General features: G+C 39.2%; 1 protein-coding gene across 6 annotated transcripts in view; it reads left to right on the forward strand.

The window, feature by feature from the left end:
• BANK1 (B cell scaffold protein with ankyrin repeats 1) overlaps window positions 1–17308 on the forward strand; it is a 151519-nt gene that overhangs the window by 121689 nt on the left and 12522 nt on the right. For 5 of the 6 annotated variants that reach the window (XM_026109501.2, XM_026109523.2, XM_064510528.1 and 2 more), the window contains 4 exons: window positions 634–730; window positions 2336–2677; window positions 5443–5724; window positions 15819–15887. In XM_026109501.2, coding sequence (XP_025965286.2) covers window positions 634–730; window positions 2336–2677; window positions 5443–5724; window positions 15819–15887 — 790 coding nt within the window. The remainder of the gene's footprint in view (window positions 1–633; window positions 731–2335; window positions 2678–5442; window positions 5725–15818; window positions 15888–17308) is intronic. The other variant, XM_026109545.2, reaches the window with a different exon arrangement.

The raw sequence follows: 17308 nt of genomic DNA on the forward strand, positions 1-17308 counted from the left end.
GGTAGACCTGCTAACACGTTTCACAGCCCCGTTCGTGGTTCTTCAGTGCACGTGTGGCTTTTGGTAGCAAGCGCCGGGATACAGAGCTGTTTGTAATGAGCTCTCCAGAGATTGCTTGCATACTGCGTACCCCTGAGCTATTCAGCGATGCCCTACAGACCTTCTGTTTTTCTGTTACTGATCTCACCCATTACCTACGTGTGCTTCAAGGCTGGGAACAGAGGGTGTCTGGACAGCCCAGCACGGCGCTGAGCAAAGACCAATTAGCCTGAATCCTGAGAGCAGCGCAGCTGTATTGCTATGCAAACTTGGCTGTCACTTCATAGCAGTACCGCGTGTCCTTTATATGTACCCAGACACGCTCACTCTTTCTGTCTGTAGTAGCTATGTATATAGTTACCAGTGTACTACGCTTCTGTCTCCATTTTCTCCCTAAAAGGATGTTAAAGATTTTAGCAGTAGCTGAGAGTGCAGATAGAAGTCTCTGCAAAAAATGCAGAGGTTTTGGACAGAATCAAGTGAAGGAATTGTGGCTGTTTCTCCTCAGGATAATGGTTTCCTCATTGACCTTGTATGACTTTGCATGGGAATTACATCACTAAAACATATATTCTGCTTTATTTTTCTTTCCAGATTAATGCGGCAGATAACTTCACCAGTTATGAGGAGGAAGTGGAAGAGGATGACACTTACGTCCTTATGTTAGGCTCGGAAACTCAACCAGCCATTAGTAAGTCATGTTGTGAGACAGCTTTATAGGTAACGCATCATGTGCTGTGTTAAGTAAGAAATAATGCAATCTGGAGACTCTGTGGGATTAAATACAAACGGTGGGGCCAAATTATTTGAACGCTTTCACTCTCCACATTTTACCACAACTTCTGGGGCGAGCAGATGTCCTGAGAGAAGGGGAAGGGAGGTGAGGGATTTATTTACTGCCCAGTTGTGCTAATACAGTCATGACTCCATAAAACAGACCTCAGTGTAAGCGCACCTCCTGGTAAGTTCTGGAAGTAGGCATCTGCTCTTGATCTGGCAGATGGCTGAATTCTGCAATTTCTCAGAGAGCAGCCTTTGTATGGGGAGAGGCACTGCCTACAGGTGTGGCCGACTCCCGCGTGGAGGCATGGAGAGTAGGCTTTTTGCAGCCTGCTCTTCATACACCTAAGCATAGATTGATCACAAGCTTGTTGCTAATGCATGTAGTTGTACACATTCCCCTTGAAAGCGGCAAACTTGTCTTCTTTGCACTTACTGATGGCAGTTTCTTACAGTTACGCATATCTTACAGTATCACATATCTATAAAGCAAGGCTAAACTTTATCCTGTTTATATCTTATCTGTTTATTGACAAGTTTATCTTTCTGACTGTCTCGTATTCAGTATGAAACTGATGCTGCTTTGCTAAGTTTAAGCCTATTGCTTTAGCACATCTGGGTAGGCAGTAGACACTGTGAAATTGTGAGTTAGAAGTCTGGTTAGCCCTCTCACATTTCCACTGTCTTTGTCACACTTCCACACTATATAGGAACATCTTGGGATGGACGCATGGAGGGAGAACACAGAGCATAATTGCTGACTGTGTTAACCAGCTAAATGCCCTAACCTCCCATTTTAATCAGTGGTGAGAGGAAGGCCTTTCCAAAGGTTAACTCTGAATGGAAAACCTCCCTCAGGGGCTCTGTATTACCTGTTACACATTGGCTATAAGGCTGCTGAAGGAGCGGTATCATTTGCTCTGTTTTGTTGCTTAGGTCGACTACCCAAAGCTTGATGCTGTACATAGTGGGGAAAATTTACACTTGTACATCCCTCTGTTGTATTCTTGTTCTGTGGTGCATGGGCCACTAAAGACATAAAGGCTCAGTTTCCACGGGAAAGTGGAGTTCATCTCCCAAGGGCAATGTTTATTTCATTTTAGAGATTTAAGCAACCAACCAACCTCCACAGGGTATTAAAAACTAGTTGCACCGCTGTGTGAGCTATGGCTTTATTTTACTAAGTGGTATGCTGTGCTGCACTGAAAATCAGATAATACAAATTATGGAGCAAGGTAAGTGTGTGTGTGATTCCATTTGACAATAACTCTAGAAAAGTTTAACATACTGCATGCACAAAGATGTTGCGTGCCAGAGTAGCAATATATAATAAAAACTTCCACGGTTGATTTGGTAAATATTTTAAAAGCTGTTCACTGACAGTATGTATTTGACAGCTTTCCTACTGTATTAGTTCATAAAAATTTTATTAGCCATTGTGTTACTTCTGTGGAAAACCTTGAAACAGGAAATTTTTCCAGATGGCAAATTTTAAATGAAATAATGCATTCTTTAGCATTAAAAGCCAAGCAGAACCCAGGGGATCAGCATGAAATTGGATCAAGATGCCAAAGAGAAGCTGAGGTGGATGAAGAAAACAAAGATGAGGTGGATGAAGAAAACAAAGATGATGTAGAAGATAGTGGGGAAGAAACAGAGGCAGAACATGAAGAAGATAAAGTAGGGGAAGATTCATATAGCTTCGAGGACAATCCTGACAGTTTGTATGCCAACATATGTGATGTCGATCCTGAAGAGAACAGAAGAGACTGTTTTTTCTGTAAGAGGCCACCCCTTCCTCCCCCTCGAAATCTGCCTGGCACCCTAAGACAGCATGATCTGCACAATTTATCACAAGGTATGATCTTGGGAGGAAAAAAAACCCCAAATACAAGCATATGCACAAACTCAGATCAGGTGCTGCTATAGAGATTGTGTACAATCACTTCTAATAGTAGCAGCTAGACAGTCTGGCCCTAATTCTGTAAAACAAGTCTATGCCTATCAACTTTGCTGCATCAAGATTATCATGACCCAGAATGACAGCTAATACCATGGTGTGGACTGCCGGGCTCCAGTTTCAGATCTTCTTCCTTCTGCCCATCCCAGAGAACTGCCAAATAGCACATGGTGGATTGGATTTACAACAGGAGTTTTAAAACATTGAGCTTATATTTGTCAAGTTGACTTAAATAGCTACCATTTAAAAATATGAAATATTATTTTGAATACACTTTGGAATTGCACAGGTAGAATTAATAGAAGGTGACTGTGTGGGAGAAATAACATAGCATTTTATTATGTTTTAGTCAATATTGTGGTTATAACACTATATTGTGTTGTACATTGAAGAGAGGGAGAAATCATGATCTTTAATGAAATGCTATGCTTTTTTCTTTTTTTTTTCTTATTTTATATAATTTGACCCCACAGTAAAAATCTAAAATTAAGCATTGTAGTTTGATTTAAGCATGAGAAGCCTAAAATACTGGTGGCATCTATTTCTGAAGGGATGATTATGATTTTTTCTCATTAGGAAAAAAGATATATAGGAAAGACCTCAAGCTAAATACCAGTCTTAAATAGTCAGAAAAAAAAAAAAAAAAGATTGGTGGTCATGGACACTACTGATAAGTGTGCACACAAATCGCTTGTGAGTTTGCTCCAAAGCTTATTACTGTTAACTCTATTTTTAAATGTGGCATAACCTATCAGAGACATAAATTACTATCTCCAAGCACTTCTGGCATTCACCTAAGTACACAGAAATAGCTTTCTAGCCTTATAGCCTGCTTCAGGTTTTCTGCCTCCTGTTTCCTACTGAAAAAGAAAAAGCTGGTTACATACAGGAAGTCACAGGTAGTTTCTTAAAGAAAGACAGGCAGAATGAAATTACTGTTGAAAATATCCTTTCCTTCCCAGCAGATACTCAAAGGTAGATGTATAAGTGCATAAATGAGGGGTGCAGGTTTTGCATGCAGGGTTTATTAGTATAGGTTTGATATAAATGCCTGTATACGGATACCAGCAGACAAAGTTTCTCTGCTCTGCTGGATTTTGTGCTGAGTCCAAGGGTAATGCAGAGTTCATCTAAAAAGGCTCCTGTTTGAATCATTCATTTAAGACATGCTGTGCTTTTCCTGATGTGTTAGCCTTAGTTTCATCATTTCAGCTTTAATGGTGGGGAGAGAATATCAGGAATTCTCTAAATTGGGATGATAGCTGCTTTTCAAAGACAAGCTGTAATGAGTCACTGCTACATATTTTTAGTCACCACTTACTGAAGATGTTGCTGTGGAATACCTAAAAGGCAAGTCGGAGTTCAGCCCTCTTCTTGAAGTATCTTTCTTTTGGCAATGGCATGAGAGTGCCCCCTGTGGGAGTTTAAAAAAAAAAAAAAAAAAAAAAGTCCTGCAAAGAAAGAAGCTGGACTTCTACAATGTCATGGAAACAAAATATTTTTCATATTAAATAAGGCAGATGTGTTCATCACATTTGTTTTTTTAAAACATTTTTATATCTTAGCCAGAATACATACTAATAACGTGTGTCATTTATAAATTACATTTGTACCACCCTTACAAAGATCATTTAGCTCTTCTGAACCCCTACACAGATGAAAACAGTTCTTTACTCTAAATAGCAACCAAAGGATTTAAAACACCAGTTGTGACTGCAGCCTAGTTCATCAGATAACACACGTACAGGCAGAAAACTACAACACAAGGGAAAATACGGCCTGGCACAAAAATTCCAAGTGGGTCTTCCGTTTGAGCAGGGAAGGTACCTTGGGTGATCAGCACAAGGAAGTTATAAACGTTTATGGGATCAGGAGCCTCAATACCAGCTTCTAATTCTTAGGAGTTTGTGGATTTTTTAAATAGAAATAAATTTTAACAAGTGCAGGTACAGGAACCTTATTAATTCCTTTTAAAAGCTGTAAAAGCTAATGGAAAGCAAGTTCTCATTAGTCAGATTATGCAATATATGAAAAAGAGGGAGTACAGAAGAAACAGTGACTCGGGGAAGTTATTTGGGTGTGTGGGTTTGGATGTTCTTAGCATAGGTTACAAGAGGTCATAAATTTCAAATATGTTGTAAGGAGATTTTTTGATTTTTTTTTTCTCCATTTTGTCCTACAGTACATCTTAGTCAAACCCTCAAAAACAAATGGGACATTGAAGATGTCGGAAAGATAAACCCCAACATTTCGATGCCTAAGCCATTGTCGAAACAGCTAACAAATAGCCTTTCCAAAATGCCAAGGGCACAAGTGGCACTTAATTTGCTTGAATGTTAAAGAACATGTTTGTGCGACTCCAGTGGCAGCAACTGGGACACCCAGTAATTCTTTTAAATAAGGTCATTTATTTGGGGGCCAATGCATAACCATGCATTTTTGATAATCTGAGGTGAAATCATGAGGAGGCCCTGAAGTTGGAAGTATTCCTTTGGAAAATCCTCTCTGTTGACTTAGATGATCAGAACTTCTGAAAATCAGAGCACTTTAGTTTATATGTGAAGTTAGGACTCCAACTTATATGAGAAAAATCTAAAACAGTAATTTAGTCTTAGTCTCCTTTCTTTAACCTGTATACTGAACACCATTCCTCTCTCTTTCAGAGGGGAATTTGATGGAAGACAGAAGTGAAAGAGAACATGGTGATGGAGACTTAACAGCATGCTACAGAGAAGACCAAGATGCATGTGAGGGAGATGAGGAGGAGGAGGACCCATACACTTTTGCTAAGTTGGATGAATCTCTGTACGATCTGATACTGGCTGATAAGGAGGAGGAGAAAAGGAAAGAACGCAGGTCTTTTATTGTGAACAGGCCTCCAGCTCCTGCCCCTCGTCCCATATGTTCGCCAGTCAGAGAGGAGAACACTCCCTATATAGTACAAGGTTAGTATTGCTTCTTTGCAAATAATATTTTTCTAAAAGATAGAGATCCTTGTTCAGTAACTTTCAAACCAACAAATCGGTTGATTCAGTCAACCTATTCTCACCTTTAAATGCATGGAAAACATCTCTGACTAATGTTAATTTTCATTTTGCATCTAAGATAGCATCACCTTTTTGGCTTAATTTTGTAAGAATTATGACAGTATGGTGGAAGGCTAAGAATCACTGAGCTAGCTGTGTGTGCGTTAACATTGTGATACAGAATATGCTGTTTGAATAGCCTGCGCCTTTCTGTGTCTTTTTATCAAACTTTTTTTTAATTCTAAAAGTTGTATTTCAGACAGATTCTGTTTTTCTCGTAAGAAGAGTAGGGAAAAATGCCTGTGTGAGAATTCCTCTTTCAAATATCCTTTATTTAATGCAAGGAGATGCTAGAAATTGCCATCTGGCGGAAGGGTTGTGTCCTTTTACCATTCCTGTGAAAACTGGTGGACTTTCTTGAGCTTATTCATGGAAATGCAAGGCTGGAGGAGATGCCAGGTATCAATTAGTCCAATTGAGATTGAAGCCAAATTTCAAAATAACAGAAAATTCCTGTGAACATACAGCAGGAGTATCTTCGTGTAAGCCCCCAAAATACTTACTCTCTGCATTTCCAGCCTCCAGGCTGAAAAGGACACCACTAGGTTACTTTCTCCATCCTTTTGCGCTAAAACAGGGACGACACTACCAAAATCATTTTAACAAATACGGAGGAGTACCTCCTTTTTCACCCCTATTTCAGCCAGCAATTTCTTTTATTCTTCCTACCCAGCTGCCCTCCTCCAGCCTGCATAGCACTCCCAGTGAAGGCGAGAAGGCCTAGGCTGACATGTTCAGCGTTTAGTTGCTCTTTATTCAGCCCATTCAGGAAGTGTAAGTATGAATCAGTACAGCAGTTTAAGAGTAAACCAAAAGGACCAGTTCATATGGGGGACCTGTTACAAGTACAAAGGTCTTGAAATAGCTGCTTTTACTGAGATGGGTAGAGCGGCACCTCACATCTTGGTCCTCCATTATCAGAGGTGAGCCTTACTGTGAAGGTGCGTTGTTTGGAAGACTGCTTTTACTGTCTTTTACTGCACAGAAAAATTTCTACTTTCTCCATCCTAACTATTCACTGAGAAAGAGACTACCAGAATAACTGTTTTGATGGGACTGGTTTTTTTTACTCCATGTATATGAGCCCAAGGTTTTAAACTTTGCTTTTATAAGCAAGCAGTGGTAAGCGAATTCCTTTCCTACTGTGCTGTGAAATCAGCCTCTGTCCCAAGTTCATTCACTTATACAATAAACAAGCAAAATGGAAGTGCTTGAGAAAGAAAAGAAAAATGAGATACTGACCCACTTGGGCCCTTACTTCTCCTGGCTGTCATGTTAATCCCAGATTTGTGGCTTCTCGTCCTCTTGTTTTCAATTCCCGAGATAGCCAGTGACATTTTAGACTGAAGTGATATATCCAGCCAGAAGATTTCAATTGCAGCTTGTATTGGCAATCTTTGCCCTTCTCCGTGATGGTTTAAAAAACTCTTCATCCAGTCTACTAATATACCAATTTCCAGTTTATTATGTTAAAACTACTTACAATCAAAAAAAAGTTGTTTAAACTATAAGAACTGGAAAATTACATTTCAGTCCATCATTAAAATCTGGATATGTTTGCAGCGATGGCTTTATAATGTATTCTAATTGGTGTAATATAAAATTACTCTGACTAGCGTATAGACACATTTTTAATCCCTCATACAAACTTATGACAGTTTCAGGTTTTGTTTTATGTATTATGTTAAAAAGAGCATTATTGAAGTTGGAACATCAAATAATTGGAAAGTTAGAATTGAGATAGTTTTGCATTTTACTTCTTTCTCCCTGCCACACACATTGTGATAGTCTTTAAATTTATAACCATATGCTGCTGTTTATTGCACAGATATTTTGTTCCATTTAGTATTTAAAATGAGTGAGCGTGAGATGCAAAACTGGTCAGTGTATTTTTCATTCTTATTGTTGGTTAAAATATAATTCCCGCCCTAGTTACACTGTGTTGTTTCAGACCCTCCTGTGCAGATAAAACTGTCAATTTTCACTGTATTCACTGAGGTTTTGGATACTCGATCTGAAATAATTATGATCCCATGTTTGAGATTAACAGCATTATATAATATTTCATTCATTCAAAGCAGAGATCCCACCACTGATTTCAGCTGCCAACGTGAATGCTCAGAACTTCAAATTAAAACGTTCATGTGTCTAGTCAGCACCCTCAGATAAGGGACGCACAAGTGTGATTGCTTGTTAAAGTGCCTTGGCTGGAGCTACTCAGCAGCTTTGCTGGAGGGAAAAGTCTGGTTCCCCAGAGCAGCTTTTAGTTACTTAACCTGAGACATCCTTCACTGTTCTGTATTCTCTCTCTACTCGCTAAATACATTTTAATTTCTAAAACAAATTAAATAATATTCCTATGAGAAACAAATAATCTTCACTGCACAGCTCTGGTTGATCTTCAGAACCGTTTTCTGCTGGTGTTGAGTAAGACATAGGTCCTATGGAAAAAAATGTGATTAGAGAATGAATCAGAGGGCACATACATAGGAAGGCTGTATTAAGGCAACACAGTCGCCCATAATTAGATCCCCGTGTGCTTTGGGAGTTCAGGGAAAGAACGCGCTTTGTCCTCCGACTGTAGGGGCTGTTCTGATGGAGATGCAGGCTGCTGTGCAGAGATGCAGGAAGAGGATTTCTTTTTGCCCTCTTTGCACCCACAGAAGTGAGGGAAAAATCTGGGCTCATTTATCGGCTAAAAATACGGTAGAAGCGTTGTGTAGCAGAAATGCCTGTGTACCCCCTGGACTGCCTATTGGGGCCTCCTTTTGAAGTTAGTTTTCCTATCAATCCGTTCAAAGGAAGTGGTCAGACGCCTATGACCGCTTTCACCACACACTGAAGTCAATGAGGGTTGCAAAAGAATATCTTCTGGTTTAGGCAGAAGTGGTGGAAGTTCCAGGAGGATAACAGCAAAGCAAGCTAGAAAATAGCCCTCTTTGTAATAAGAAATAGCTTTCAAATACATGGAGACACAAGTTCACACCATGCAAAAAGCCTGCTTTGTGCAGATTAGCACTTGGTGCTCTGCAGAACAGAACGCTGGAACTGCTGCGTTGTAGAAAATGAGCACAGGACTTCACAGACCCATTTTCAGAGTCTGTGTCAGAGCAGGACCTGCACTTTGAAACCTAGGCCGTAGACATTCGGTGATGTGAGTTGTGGCAGCTGAACTGAACTACCACAATTTACAAAGTTTGAGCAGCTGACTTGACTTTTCTGACAAATAAAATCTAAGAAATACGTGAAATTTTTTAAAAGCGAATGAACAACAAAATGGAAGTGTTCTAATCAGTTTTAGTTGGTTTTATTTTGTTTTCAAGGTATAGTGAAAGTGCAAACTACTGTATTGGACACCCTGCTAAATGTACTGCATCTTTAACAAACAGTGAGCACATTTGCTGTTTTATTTAGACCATTGCAAGAATTCTGCCTTATATGTGAAAGGCTCATCAAGCAGCTGAGTTGCAAACTGGTGCCTAATAGCTTATTGTCCAGATGGTGTGCACTCTTAGTGTGCTCCCTTTCCGTTCCTTAAGTGCTTAGTATTCTTTTGTAGGTTATTTCAGTGGGTTTTTTTGATTGTGTTCTGCCAAAACAACTGTTAAATAAATGTATGAGGTGTTTTGTTTTCATTTTACTGTGAAATTTTAATGCTCCCTATTGATACCAGATTGATTGAGCTAGAAACCAAAGTCCCTAGTATATTCTCCCAACAGGTGCAAGAGCTCCTATAAAACCTTTTAAGCATTTCTGAAGTCTGACCTTACCCGGATTACCTTGGGGCTAAAGGATTACATTATTACTCTTGCTCCATCATTTACCTCTTATCAGAGACCACCAGTACCACGGGGTTCTCTGCAGCATGGACACCTGTCCTACAATAGCATAAATAAAACTCCATTTGCTTTTTATGTCACTAGGGAAAGTCTGGAAGAACCATTTACTACTTTGCTTTGTATGCTGTAGCCTTTGTCCCTTTACTGACCTCTCATAAATCCCTAACACAATGCATTTCTCCTCTGTGCACTGGAAATATTATATTATATAAAGATAGCTGTCTGTGAGACTCACACCAGGGTTAAAAGTTAGAAGTGGAAAAAAAACAGTTACTATTCCAGAAGAGAATAAATTGCATACCCATTGCTCATAAAAATCACAGGGTATGCAGCAAAAGTAGCAGCCAGGGTGTTTTTAGGGAGGCAGAATATTTTATGTGCAGCAGAGACAACATAAACCCAAATGCAATTTAAAAAAAAACAAAACATAATCGAACACAGAATTGCTAGTGTCTTGGAAACTTAACAGGCTGATTACTGGGAACAATAGCGATTGCGTCCTGAGTTAGAAATTCCTATTATGCAGATTGTTTAAATGCTCTAAAACAGGAGTTCCCAAAGTGAAGCCCTGGAGCCCTTGCAGACTGCAAAGTATTTATGTCCCCCAAAGGGATTTTTCAGTACCTTCCTACAGTGAGTGTGAAGTACTGCACTGCAGATGAATTCCATGATGTATCCCCAACCTAAGGGTGTTTTTTCATGAACGAAATGGAAGGAACCACTGTTCAGCTGTCTCAGAACAGTACAGACCTGCTTGGGAAGTGGTATACAGGCCTCATTTGCCATACTGATTCAATCAGATTTTTTGCTACTTTGAGTAGATTAAAATACATGCTGAATAAGGTGCAGAAAAAGAAAATATTTTTAGGATGCAGCCTGGTTGAAAATCAGACTGTTCTGAATAGTATATTTCTGGTAAAACCGGATACAGTCTTTCCCTTTTTGTTTTTCTCTACTGAAAAAAAAATGGGACTGCAGAAGTATGTTCAGATTACGTACTGGAACAAATACTCTTCAGTATATTGCTAGAATCCTTTCAGCTTCCAGATCCGCTACGTTAAATCTCTGACAAGAGCAACAGTGGGAGAATTGTCTTCACCATATATTGTATAGCGAGTACCTTGCCACCACGGTCTGAAGGGCACGTTGCCCTGACCGGTACGCGTGCGTCTAACTCAGCAGCCTCTCTCGATTCCTTCAGCGGTACGGCGTTGCAGGATTGCTGCGGCGGTCTTGTCTCAGGGTAGGGGCTAGCCGTCGCCGTGAGGTCTCCTGGGGGCCCTCTCACACTAAGGCTGCTGTGATTCTAACAGGTTTGAGCTCATGTTTGAATCTGACTGCCAGTTGGGAAGAGAATTGCTGGTGAGTCTATATTTATTTTTGGATTAATGTTTTCACCTTGTCATTGCTTTGTGAGTCTTTTTAAAGTCATTTTACTTTTGATCTGAGAAAACTGGGTTTCTCAATCTCAACTAATTATGTGCCTATAGAAGGTAGAGGCTGACAACAAGCTGTATAAGTTGTGATGACTGGATATGATGCTATAACTGAAAAATTCAGACAGCATGTGTTGGGCTGCTGCAAATAATGGAGCCGCATGGCAGTTTGATATTTCCACAAACGTGGTTGATATCGTGTAGTCCAATACTTACTATTGATTTAATTTATTCTGATGAAATGACCACTGCATGGTCTCATAAGTGTCTTAACAGTGTCATCGGTCATGTTTAAAAGAAATCAGACCTTTGTACCAATTTAGATGTTCTAACTGGTTTCTTACACCAGCACAGTTGAAACTGGTGAGTCCTTCCCCCTTCCTCTCTGAGAGTGAGAGTGCCTTTGGACATCCACGTTACCGTGACGGGACAGCTTCTGGCTGCTGAGCTACCTGCGTTGCCTTGCGCAGTGCAGCACAGGCCTCCCTTCCCCACAGAGCCATGACATGCCAATACACTTTTGTTCTGTGCCCAGCTGGGTTGCCTCAGAAAAATCATTCCCATACTGTTTACAGGGTCCCATTTCCTTAGTTGATTCCGTGTTATGAAACACTAGATTTGTTTTTATTTTAATCTTAAATACGTGAAATATTCTGCATCAGTTTTAAGAATGGTCTGTGATTATCTGATGCAAAACTTGTTCGTTAGTATTGCATTGATGGCCTCTGCCTAGTCACCTTGCTGGCGGTGCCCCATGTGTTAGTAAACAAAACAGACAAAAGAAAAACGAGATCTACAAAGATGTGAACACAAATATCTGCAGAGTTCTTGTCTCCTGAATAATAAGCATCACTCTTCCATATTTCTTCCTTAGTATTCTCTGGGTATTTGTCATCCCTTGCTGTGCTACATCTAATTTGCAATCTGATCTCTACCAGAAAAAGGACCCGCGAGTTTTGTTTGCCTAGGTACTACACGCACACAGTTTAAGTGTTGAAGTGTTTAAATATTGAAAAAAAAATGGAGTGGGCAAAGATAGGCGTCTCTCACTGCAACCTGTCCCAACTTGCAGTTCAGCCTTCCTTTTTCATTCTTCCCTTAATAATGACAGTTAATTGTGTGACAACTGTAAAATGAATGGAGCAAAAATCTACTAAGAACAAGGCGGAAGCTTACAAACTTGCTGTAATTTGCAGCTGAGTGGAGATGTGTTAGTAAGCGAAACCCTAGTTCATTAATTAATTAGAGTTATCAGTTAGCCCTATGTTTCTCAAAAAGATTTTGATCACCAGATTTTAATTTTCAGTGTTTCCTAAATAAAACTGTTACGGTAGTTGATAATTTTGTCTGGGACATCAACTCAATGAAGCTGACAAATGCATCTGGAATTTCCCCAAGCAAAGTGAATTCAAAGTAGTGATATTTACTAACGATTTTATTGTGTCTCTTCCCCTTTGGTTTTTTTTTTGCTGGAAGTGTTGGATAGGTAGCATTATGCTGATGATGTGATTAGCTCACATATTCCTTCCAGAGGATAGGTCCATCAATCTAGATTTATTTGAATCTGTAGTGTATAGTGCCAAACATTTATTTGATTTTTAGAAGTAATATTGCTAATACAACAAATTAGGAAACATCTTTCATAGTTTAGACAGTTAAAGTAAAAACTAAATTAGAAACCATATCTTAATTGACAAATACCTCTTAACTGATACGAGTTGTCATCCCTCATAATGTAAATTTTTCCACCTTTTGATTGCCTGTATTTTTAATTATATCGCTTCTTACTGACCTATCGCTAAGCAATTTTTGATACATCATAGTGCATCTATAATTCCTTACCATTACGGCTTTCTGTTAGAACCTCAGTTAATTCTGAAAATCAAACTCCTGGTTTTTGTCAGCCTGCAGCTATTGTTAAAATCTACAAATTCCCTTTCTAGACCCTGTGTACTCTTTGCTGTTTCTTGTAGTTGCATGAAGTGTATAGAATGATCCTCTTAGTACTGAATTATGTACCAGCAACTGAGATATCGTGTTTCTAGTCCTTATGTATGTAGTGATAACCATGAAAATATTAACCACATTTCAAGCCTCATAGCTTATTTACCTGCATGTGCAGGCAGCCTGAAACCATATCTGTAACAAGTCTGACTGAGATAAAAAAGGCATTTCAGAGTTTCTTGGATCCCCCTTTTACTTTTCAGCCCTCCCATTAGGGATTTTCGCAGAGTTCTGCCTATTTGCCACAAAATTTGTGTTTTGCCAGACTTTTAAAATGTTGTTTTCTGTTTTCATACCTACTGGAATATAGTGCAGTAGTTCTTTACTCTCTCAGTTTGCTTTACTGGAGAAATACTGAGGTTACATTACATGCCTAAAAAGCAATCTAACTATCTAAGACATAAAAATGTATCTAGGGCATGCAGAGAACTTCATCTCTGCCCTGTAGCAGGGGGGGATGAAGTAGAATTACTTACGAGTTCTCTCAACCTCACTTAATTCTGAGAAATTGAGAAAGATGTAGATACATCATGGATAAAAATCATATGCTTTTAAATTGTAGATTTTGACCTATAAGCATGTACAGGTATTTTAATCAGTCACAATGTGACCGCAAATTTTAAAGGACTCTCATTCTGGTCATATAGATATTATCGAAGATACCTGTTAAATAAAAAAGTGTAACAGAAGTACTGCAACTTTTTAATCAGATTATCTACAGCAGAGAGGCTGTGGAAATACACAACCTTCCTCAGTGGAAGGACCATGGTACTTTAAAATTTAAAAAAAGAAAAGCTATATGAACATTGCTTTACTGAAGCAATTTTCACTTTATCTTCCATACCTAGGAAGGAACAGAATATATCTCTGTACAAAATGACCCGAGTCTGTCATTCCAGCAGTATATACATAATTAGAATGTGGAAATGAAAGAGTAAATTACTCAGGTCTTCTCTAAACCTGTGTGCATACATCGTTCCAGGCATTCCAGAAACAGGAATAATTTGTTTTCATTTGCTTCACCCACAGTGAATACTTGCTGCCAACTGAAATCATTTCAGCAAGATGCAGCGTTTAAAGTGGTTTCAACAATTTTACTTTGAACAACTGGAAGAGTAATTCCATTTCTGATTACTTCAACATTGCAAAACTCACTCAGCAGAAATTTCAAAGCCAATCAATTAAAGTACTTTCCAAACAGGGACATTGTTGAGTTGTATCCCTCCTCCTCCTCCTCCTCATGCAGTAAAATTCAGGCTGCCTGCATTACCTCTGTGTTCTGGTTACTTTAAAAAAGAGGATACTATTTCCACTACAGGTGAAAACACTGCAAGTGTATTTAGCAGGATTCTGTGGGAATTACAGAGGGGAGTATTACAAAAGTTAAAATCTATCAGTGTTAGACTGAAGATAGGGACAAAACTTCAACAGATTGTGCTGTCTGTATAGTTCTTTTACTCTGTCCATTTAACCTATCTGAGAACATTTTCAGGAACATGAAGTCCCTGGCCATTTTCATTCATCATCACCTTTCATACTAGCCTGCTCAGGACTAAGCATGAAGACTTTATTCTGCAGCGTAGAAAATACAGCCTTAGGAGTTGTTCCTTCCTTGCCCACAGGTGCAGCAAGTTTAAATGTCAGAGCCGTCTTGATCCTCTGTTTCACAAGTTTCCCTGATAGAAATCGATGCATCATCTAAGGCAGCCTTAGCAGGTAGACCAGGAAGAAACCAAAGTCCGCCAGGTCTCTCTGCTCTGCGTGAGCAAGAACCCAGCGCTCCAGCGGACAGTGCAGCACGTACCTGCCCTGCAGCTTAAACACAGCTATGCTGTACCGGGCCTTGGTCTCAAAACAAGTATTTGCTCCATTAAACTGGCACATTTGCTGCACTGCAGTGATGTCAGTAAGATTACTTCACTGCGAGGAATTATTCTAGATTATCAGTTTTTAGCTAAAGTCAGAAATGAATCTTGGGAGGGAAAATCGTATGTCAGTAGTTAAATTAGAAACCAAGCAATTTCTGTGTTCTGGCTTTTACGTATGCTGCCTGCAAAAGTTTGATTGCAGCACTTCAGGGTGCAGCCATGCTAGCTGCGCTCTCGGCAGCTCCCAGCAACAGAGGGAGTGGTGGCAAGGGCATCAGCTGGCTGACGGAGTAAGTATTCGGGGTTTGCTGTTCTTGGTACCCAAATTAGCTAGGTAAAAAACATGCACAAACTCTTACTCAGGCATTGTTCGTGTAATTCATGTAATTGTCATTATTCTCCCCTGGTGTTATTGCACAGTTAATTCCTTTTTCTGCTTTAGCTTCCCCCATAAAATAAGATACAGGGTACAGTAGGTGTCTGTACCATGTGAAGAATTCAGAGGTTTAGCTGTTTTTCCTAAACAAGCAATGTGTTAATATGGTAAGTCTATTCTATTTTCTTCAAAGCTTCTTGTCATGGTATCTGTAACATCAGTAATCCTGCCATTCTGCGCAACAGAACAATTTTTCAAGTAATTAACATTAGACCGACAAGTGGGTTGAAAAGTGCTCCTAAGCTAGAATAAGAAATTTCTTCTAACCTGCTTTCAAGAGACTCCTTCCTTCTTTCAGAATGTGTGACTTTTTTTTTTTTTTTTTTTTACCATTTTCACCAATTTCCTTATATTCTTAATTTTATTGTAGTGTTTCAGCAAAAGGCCACTAGAATGCCCAGTGTCCATGACAAGATGTGCTGTGATGTCAGGAAGCAAGGTACAGAATTTAATTTGGCTCTTTTAACTACCTTGATGCTCTTCAGTAGAACTAGTAGAGCTTTGTTGCAAATTGATTTTGACTGATTTAATAGCTGTTTTTCTGTATATGATTTATATCTATAATGCTATTGCAGCATTAAGAGATCAGATATAAGAAAAAAAAAAGTCTTTTGCAGAAGATTTGTAGACTCAGAGTTACTATATGCTTTTTTGGTTTGCTTTCTCCACTATGATTAAAACCAAGAAAAGGAACTACTGGGTGGCTGAGCTAATTCCAGCAATGGAAGAACAGTAGTGAGCAGAGCAAAAGTTCTGTCCTGGATGCCCTGAAATCTGTTTAAAATGAACTACCAGTGGCAGTCCAGTTGTCATTTGAGATGTAAAATGTCAGAAAGTTGCTACTGTAAATGCCATTAATGGTTCCCTGAAATAAATTACGATACTAACAGTATTCCGTTAACAAGTAGCTGATCAGGATTAAAGTGTACAAAGCAGCATGCAATTTTCTGTTTAGCTCTATACCGGGGAACTGCAAACTCCAGTTTTACTGACATCACTTTTCATTAATGCTTCATCATTTAGGAAAAGAATTTAGGACCTTTTAGATCTTACTGTGTTTTTATAGCTTTTAATAATGGAGTGTTGCTAGTATACCTCTACAAAGTTTAAATACACACACACACACACACACACACACACACACACATATATATATACATATATATATATATATCTAGTTAAAACACAATAGTTTATATGGGTCTGAGGAAAACCCACCATCCTTTTGCTGATATGAAAAAAAGCAATTTTCCATGAACTGATCTGATCTCCAAATAATTGTCAGATGTAAAGCATTAGTTCATTGCTGTCAAGATATATGATTAGCTGAGATGCAAAAGAGGAGAGATTCATGCCTAGTGTAGGCTAGCATTTCATATGCTCCAAAAGAGGAAGAAGAAGTGGCTGGTTTTTTCACTTTCTTAATGTATTTCCCTTTGCACAATCTTTCCTCACTTAAAATAAATACAGCTTCCCTGTGCATAACCTGGCAGGGAAACTAACCCAATCAATAACTATGGCTCAAAGTCTTAGGTTCAACCTCCATACAATTCTCCATACAGCCTGGACCCGGTGCTTTATGTACCGTTGCACGCCCATCATGCAAGGGCCGGGAAAGTCCTGTTTCATGGCTGCTCGCGTCTTCCACATCAGCCATTTCAGTATCAGGAGCTATATGGCGCTACACCTCTTGGGACCAAGCTATGCCAAATCTGACAACACAGATCTCCCTGTCATTTCCCTTCAGTTACAATACACTTGCATTGTAATCTGTTAGAGAACTGGGTTCTAATGTGTTCTTGTCACTGTGATGTATCCAATGGTTATAGTTGAAAAAAATCACAGGAAACTACATAATGG

Source organism: Dromaius novaehollandiae, chromosome 4 (assembly GCF_036370855.1).
Source record: "Dromaius novaehollandiae isolate bDroNov1 chromosome 4, bDroNov1.hap1, whole genome shotgun sequence".
Taxonomy (NCBI): Eukaryota; Metazoa; Chordata; class Aves; order Casuariiformes; family Dromaiidae; genus Dromaius; species Dromaius novaehollandiae.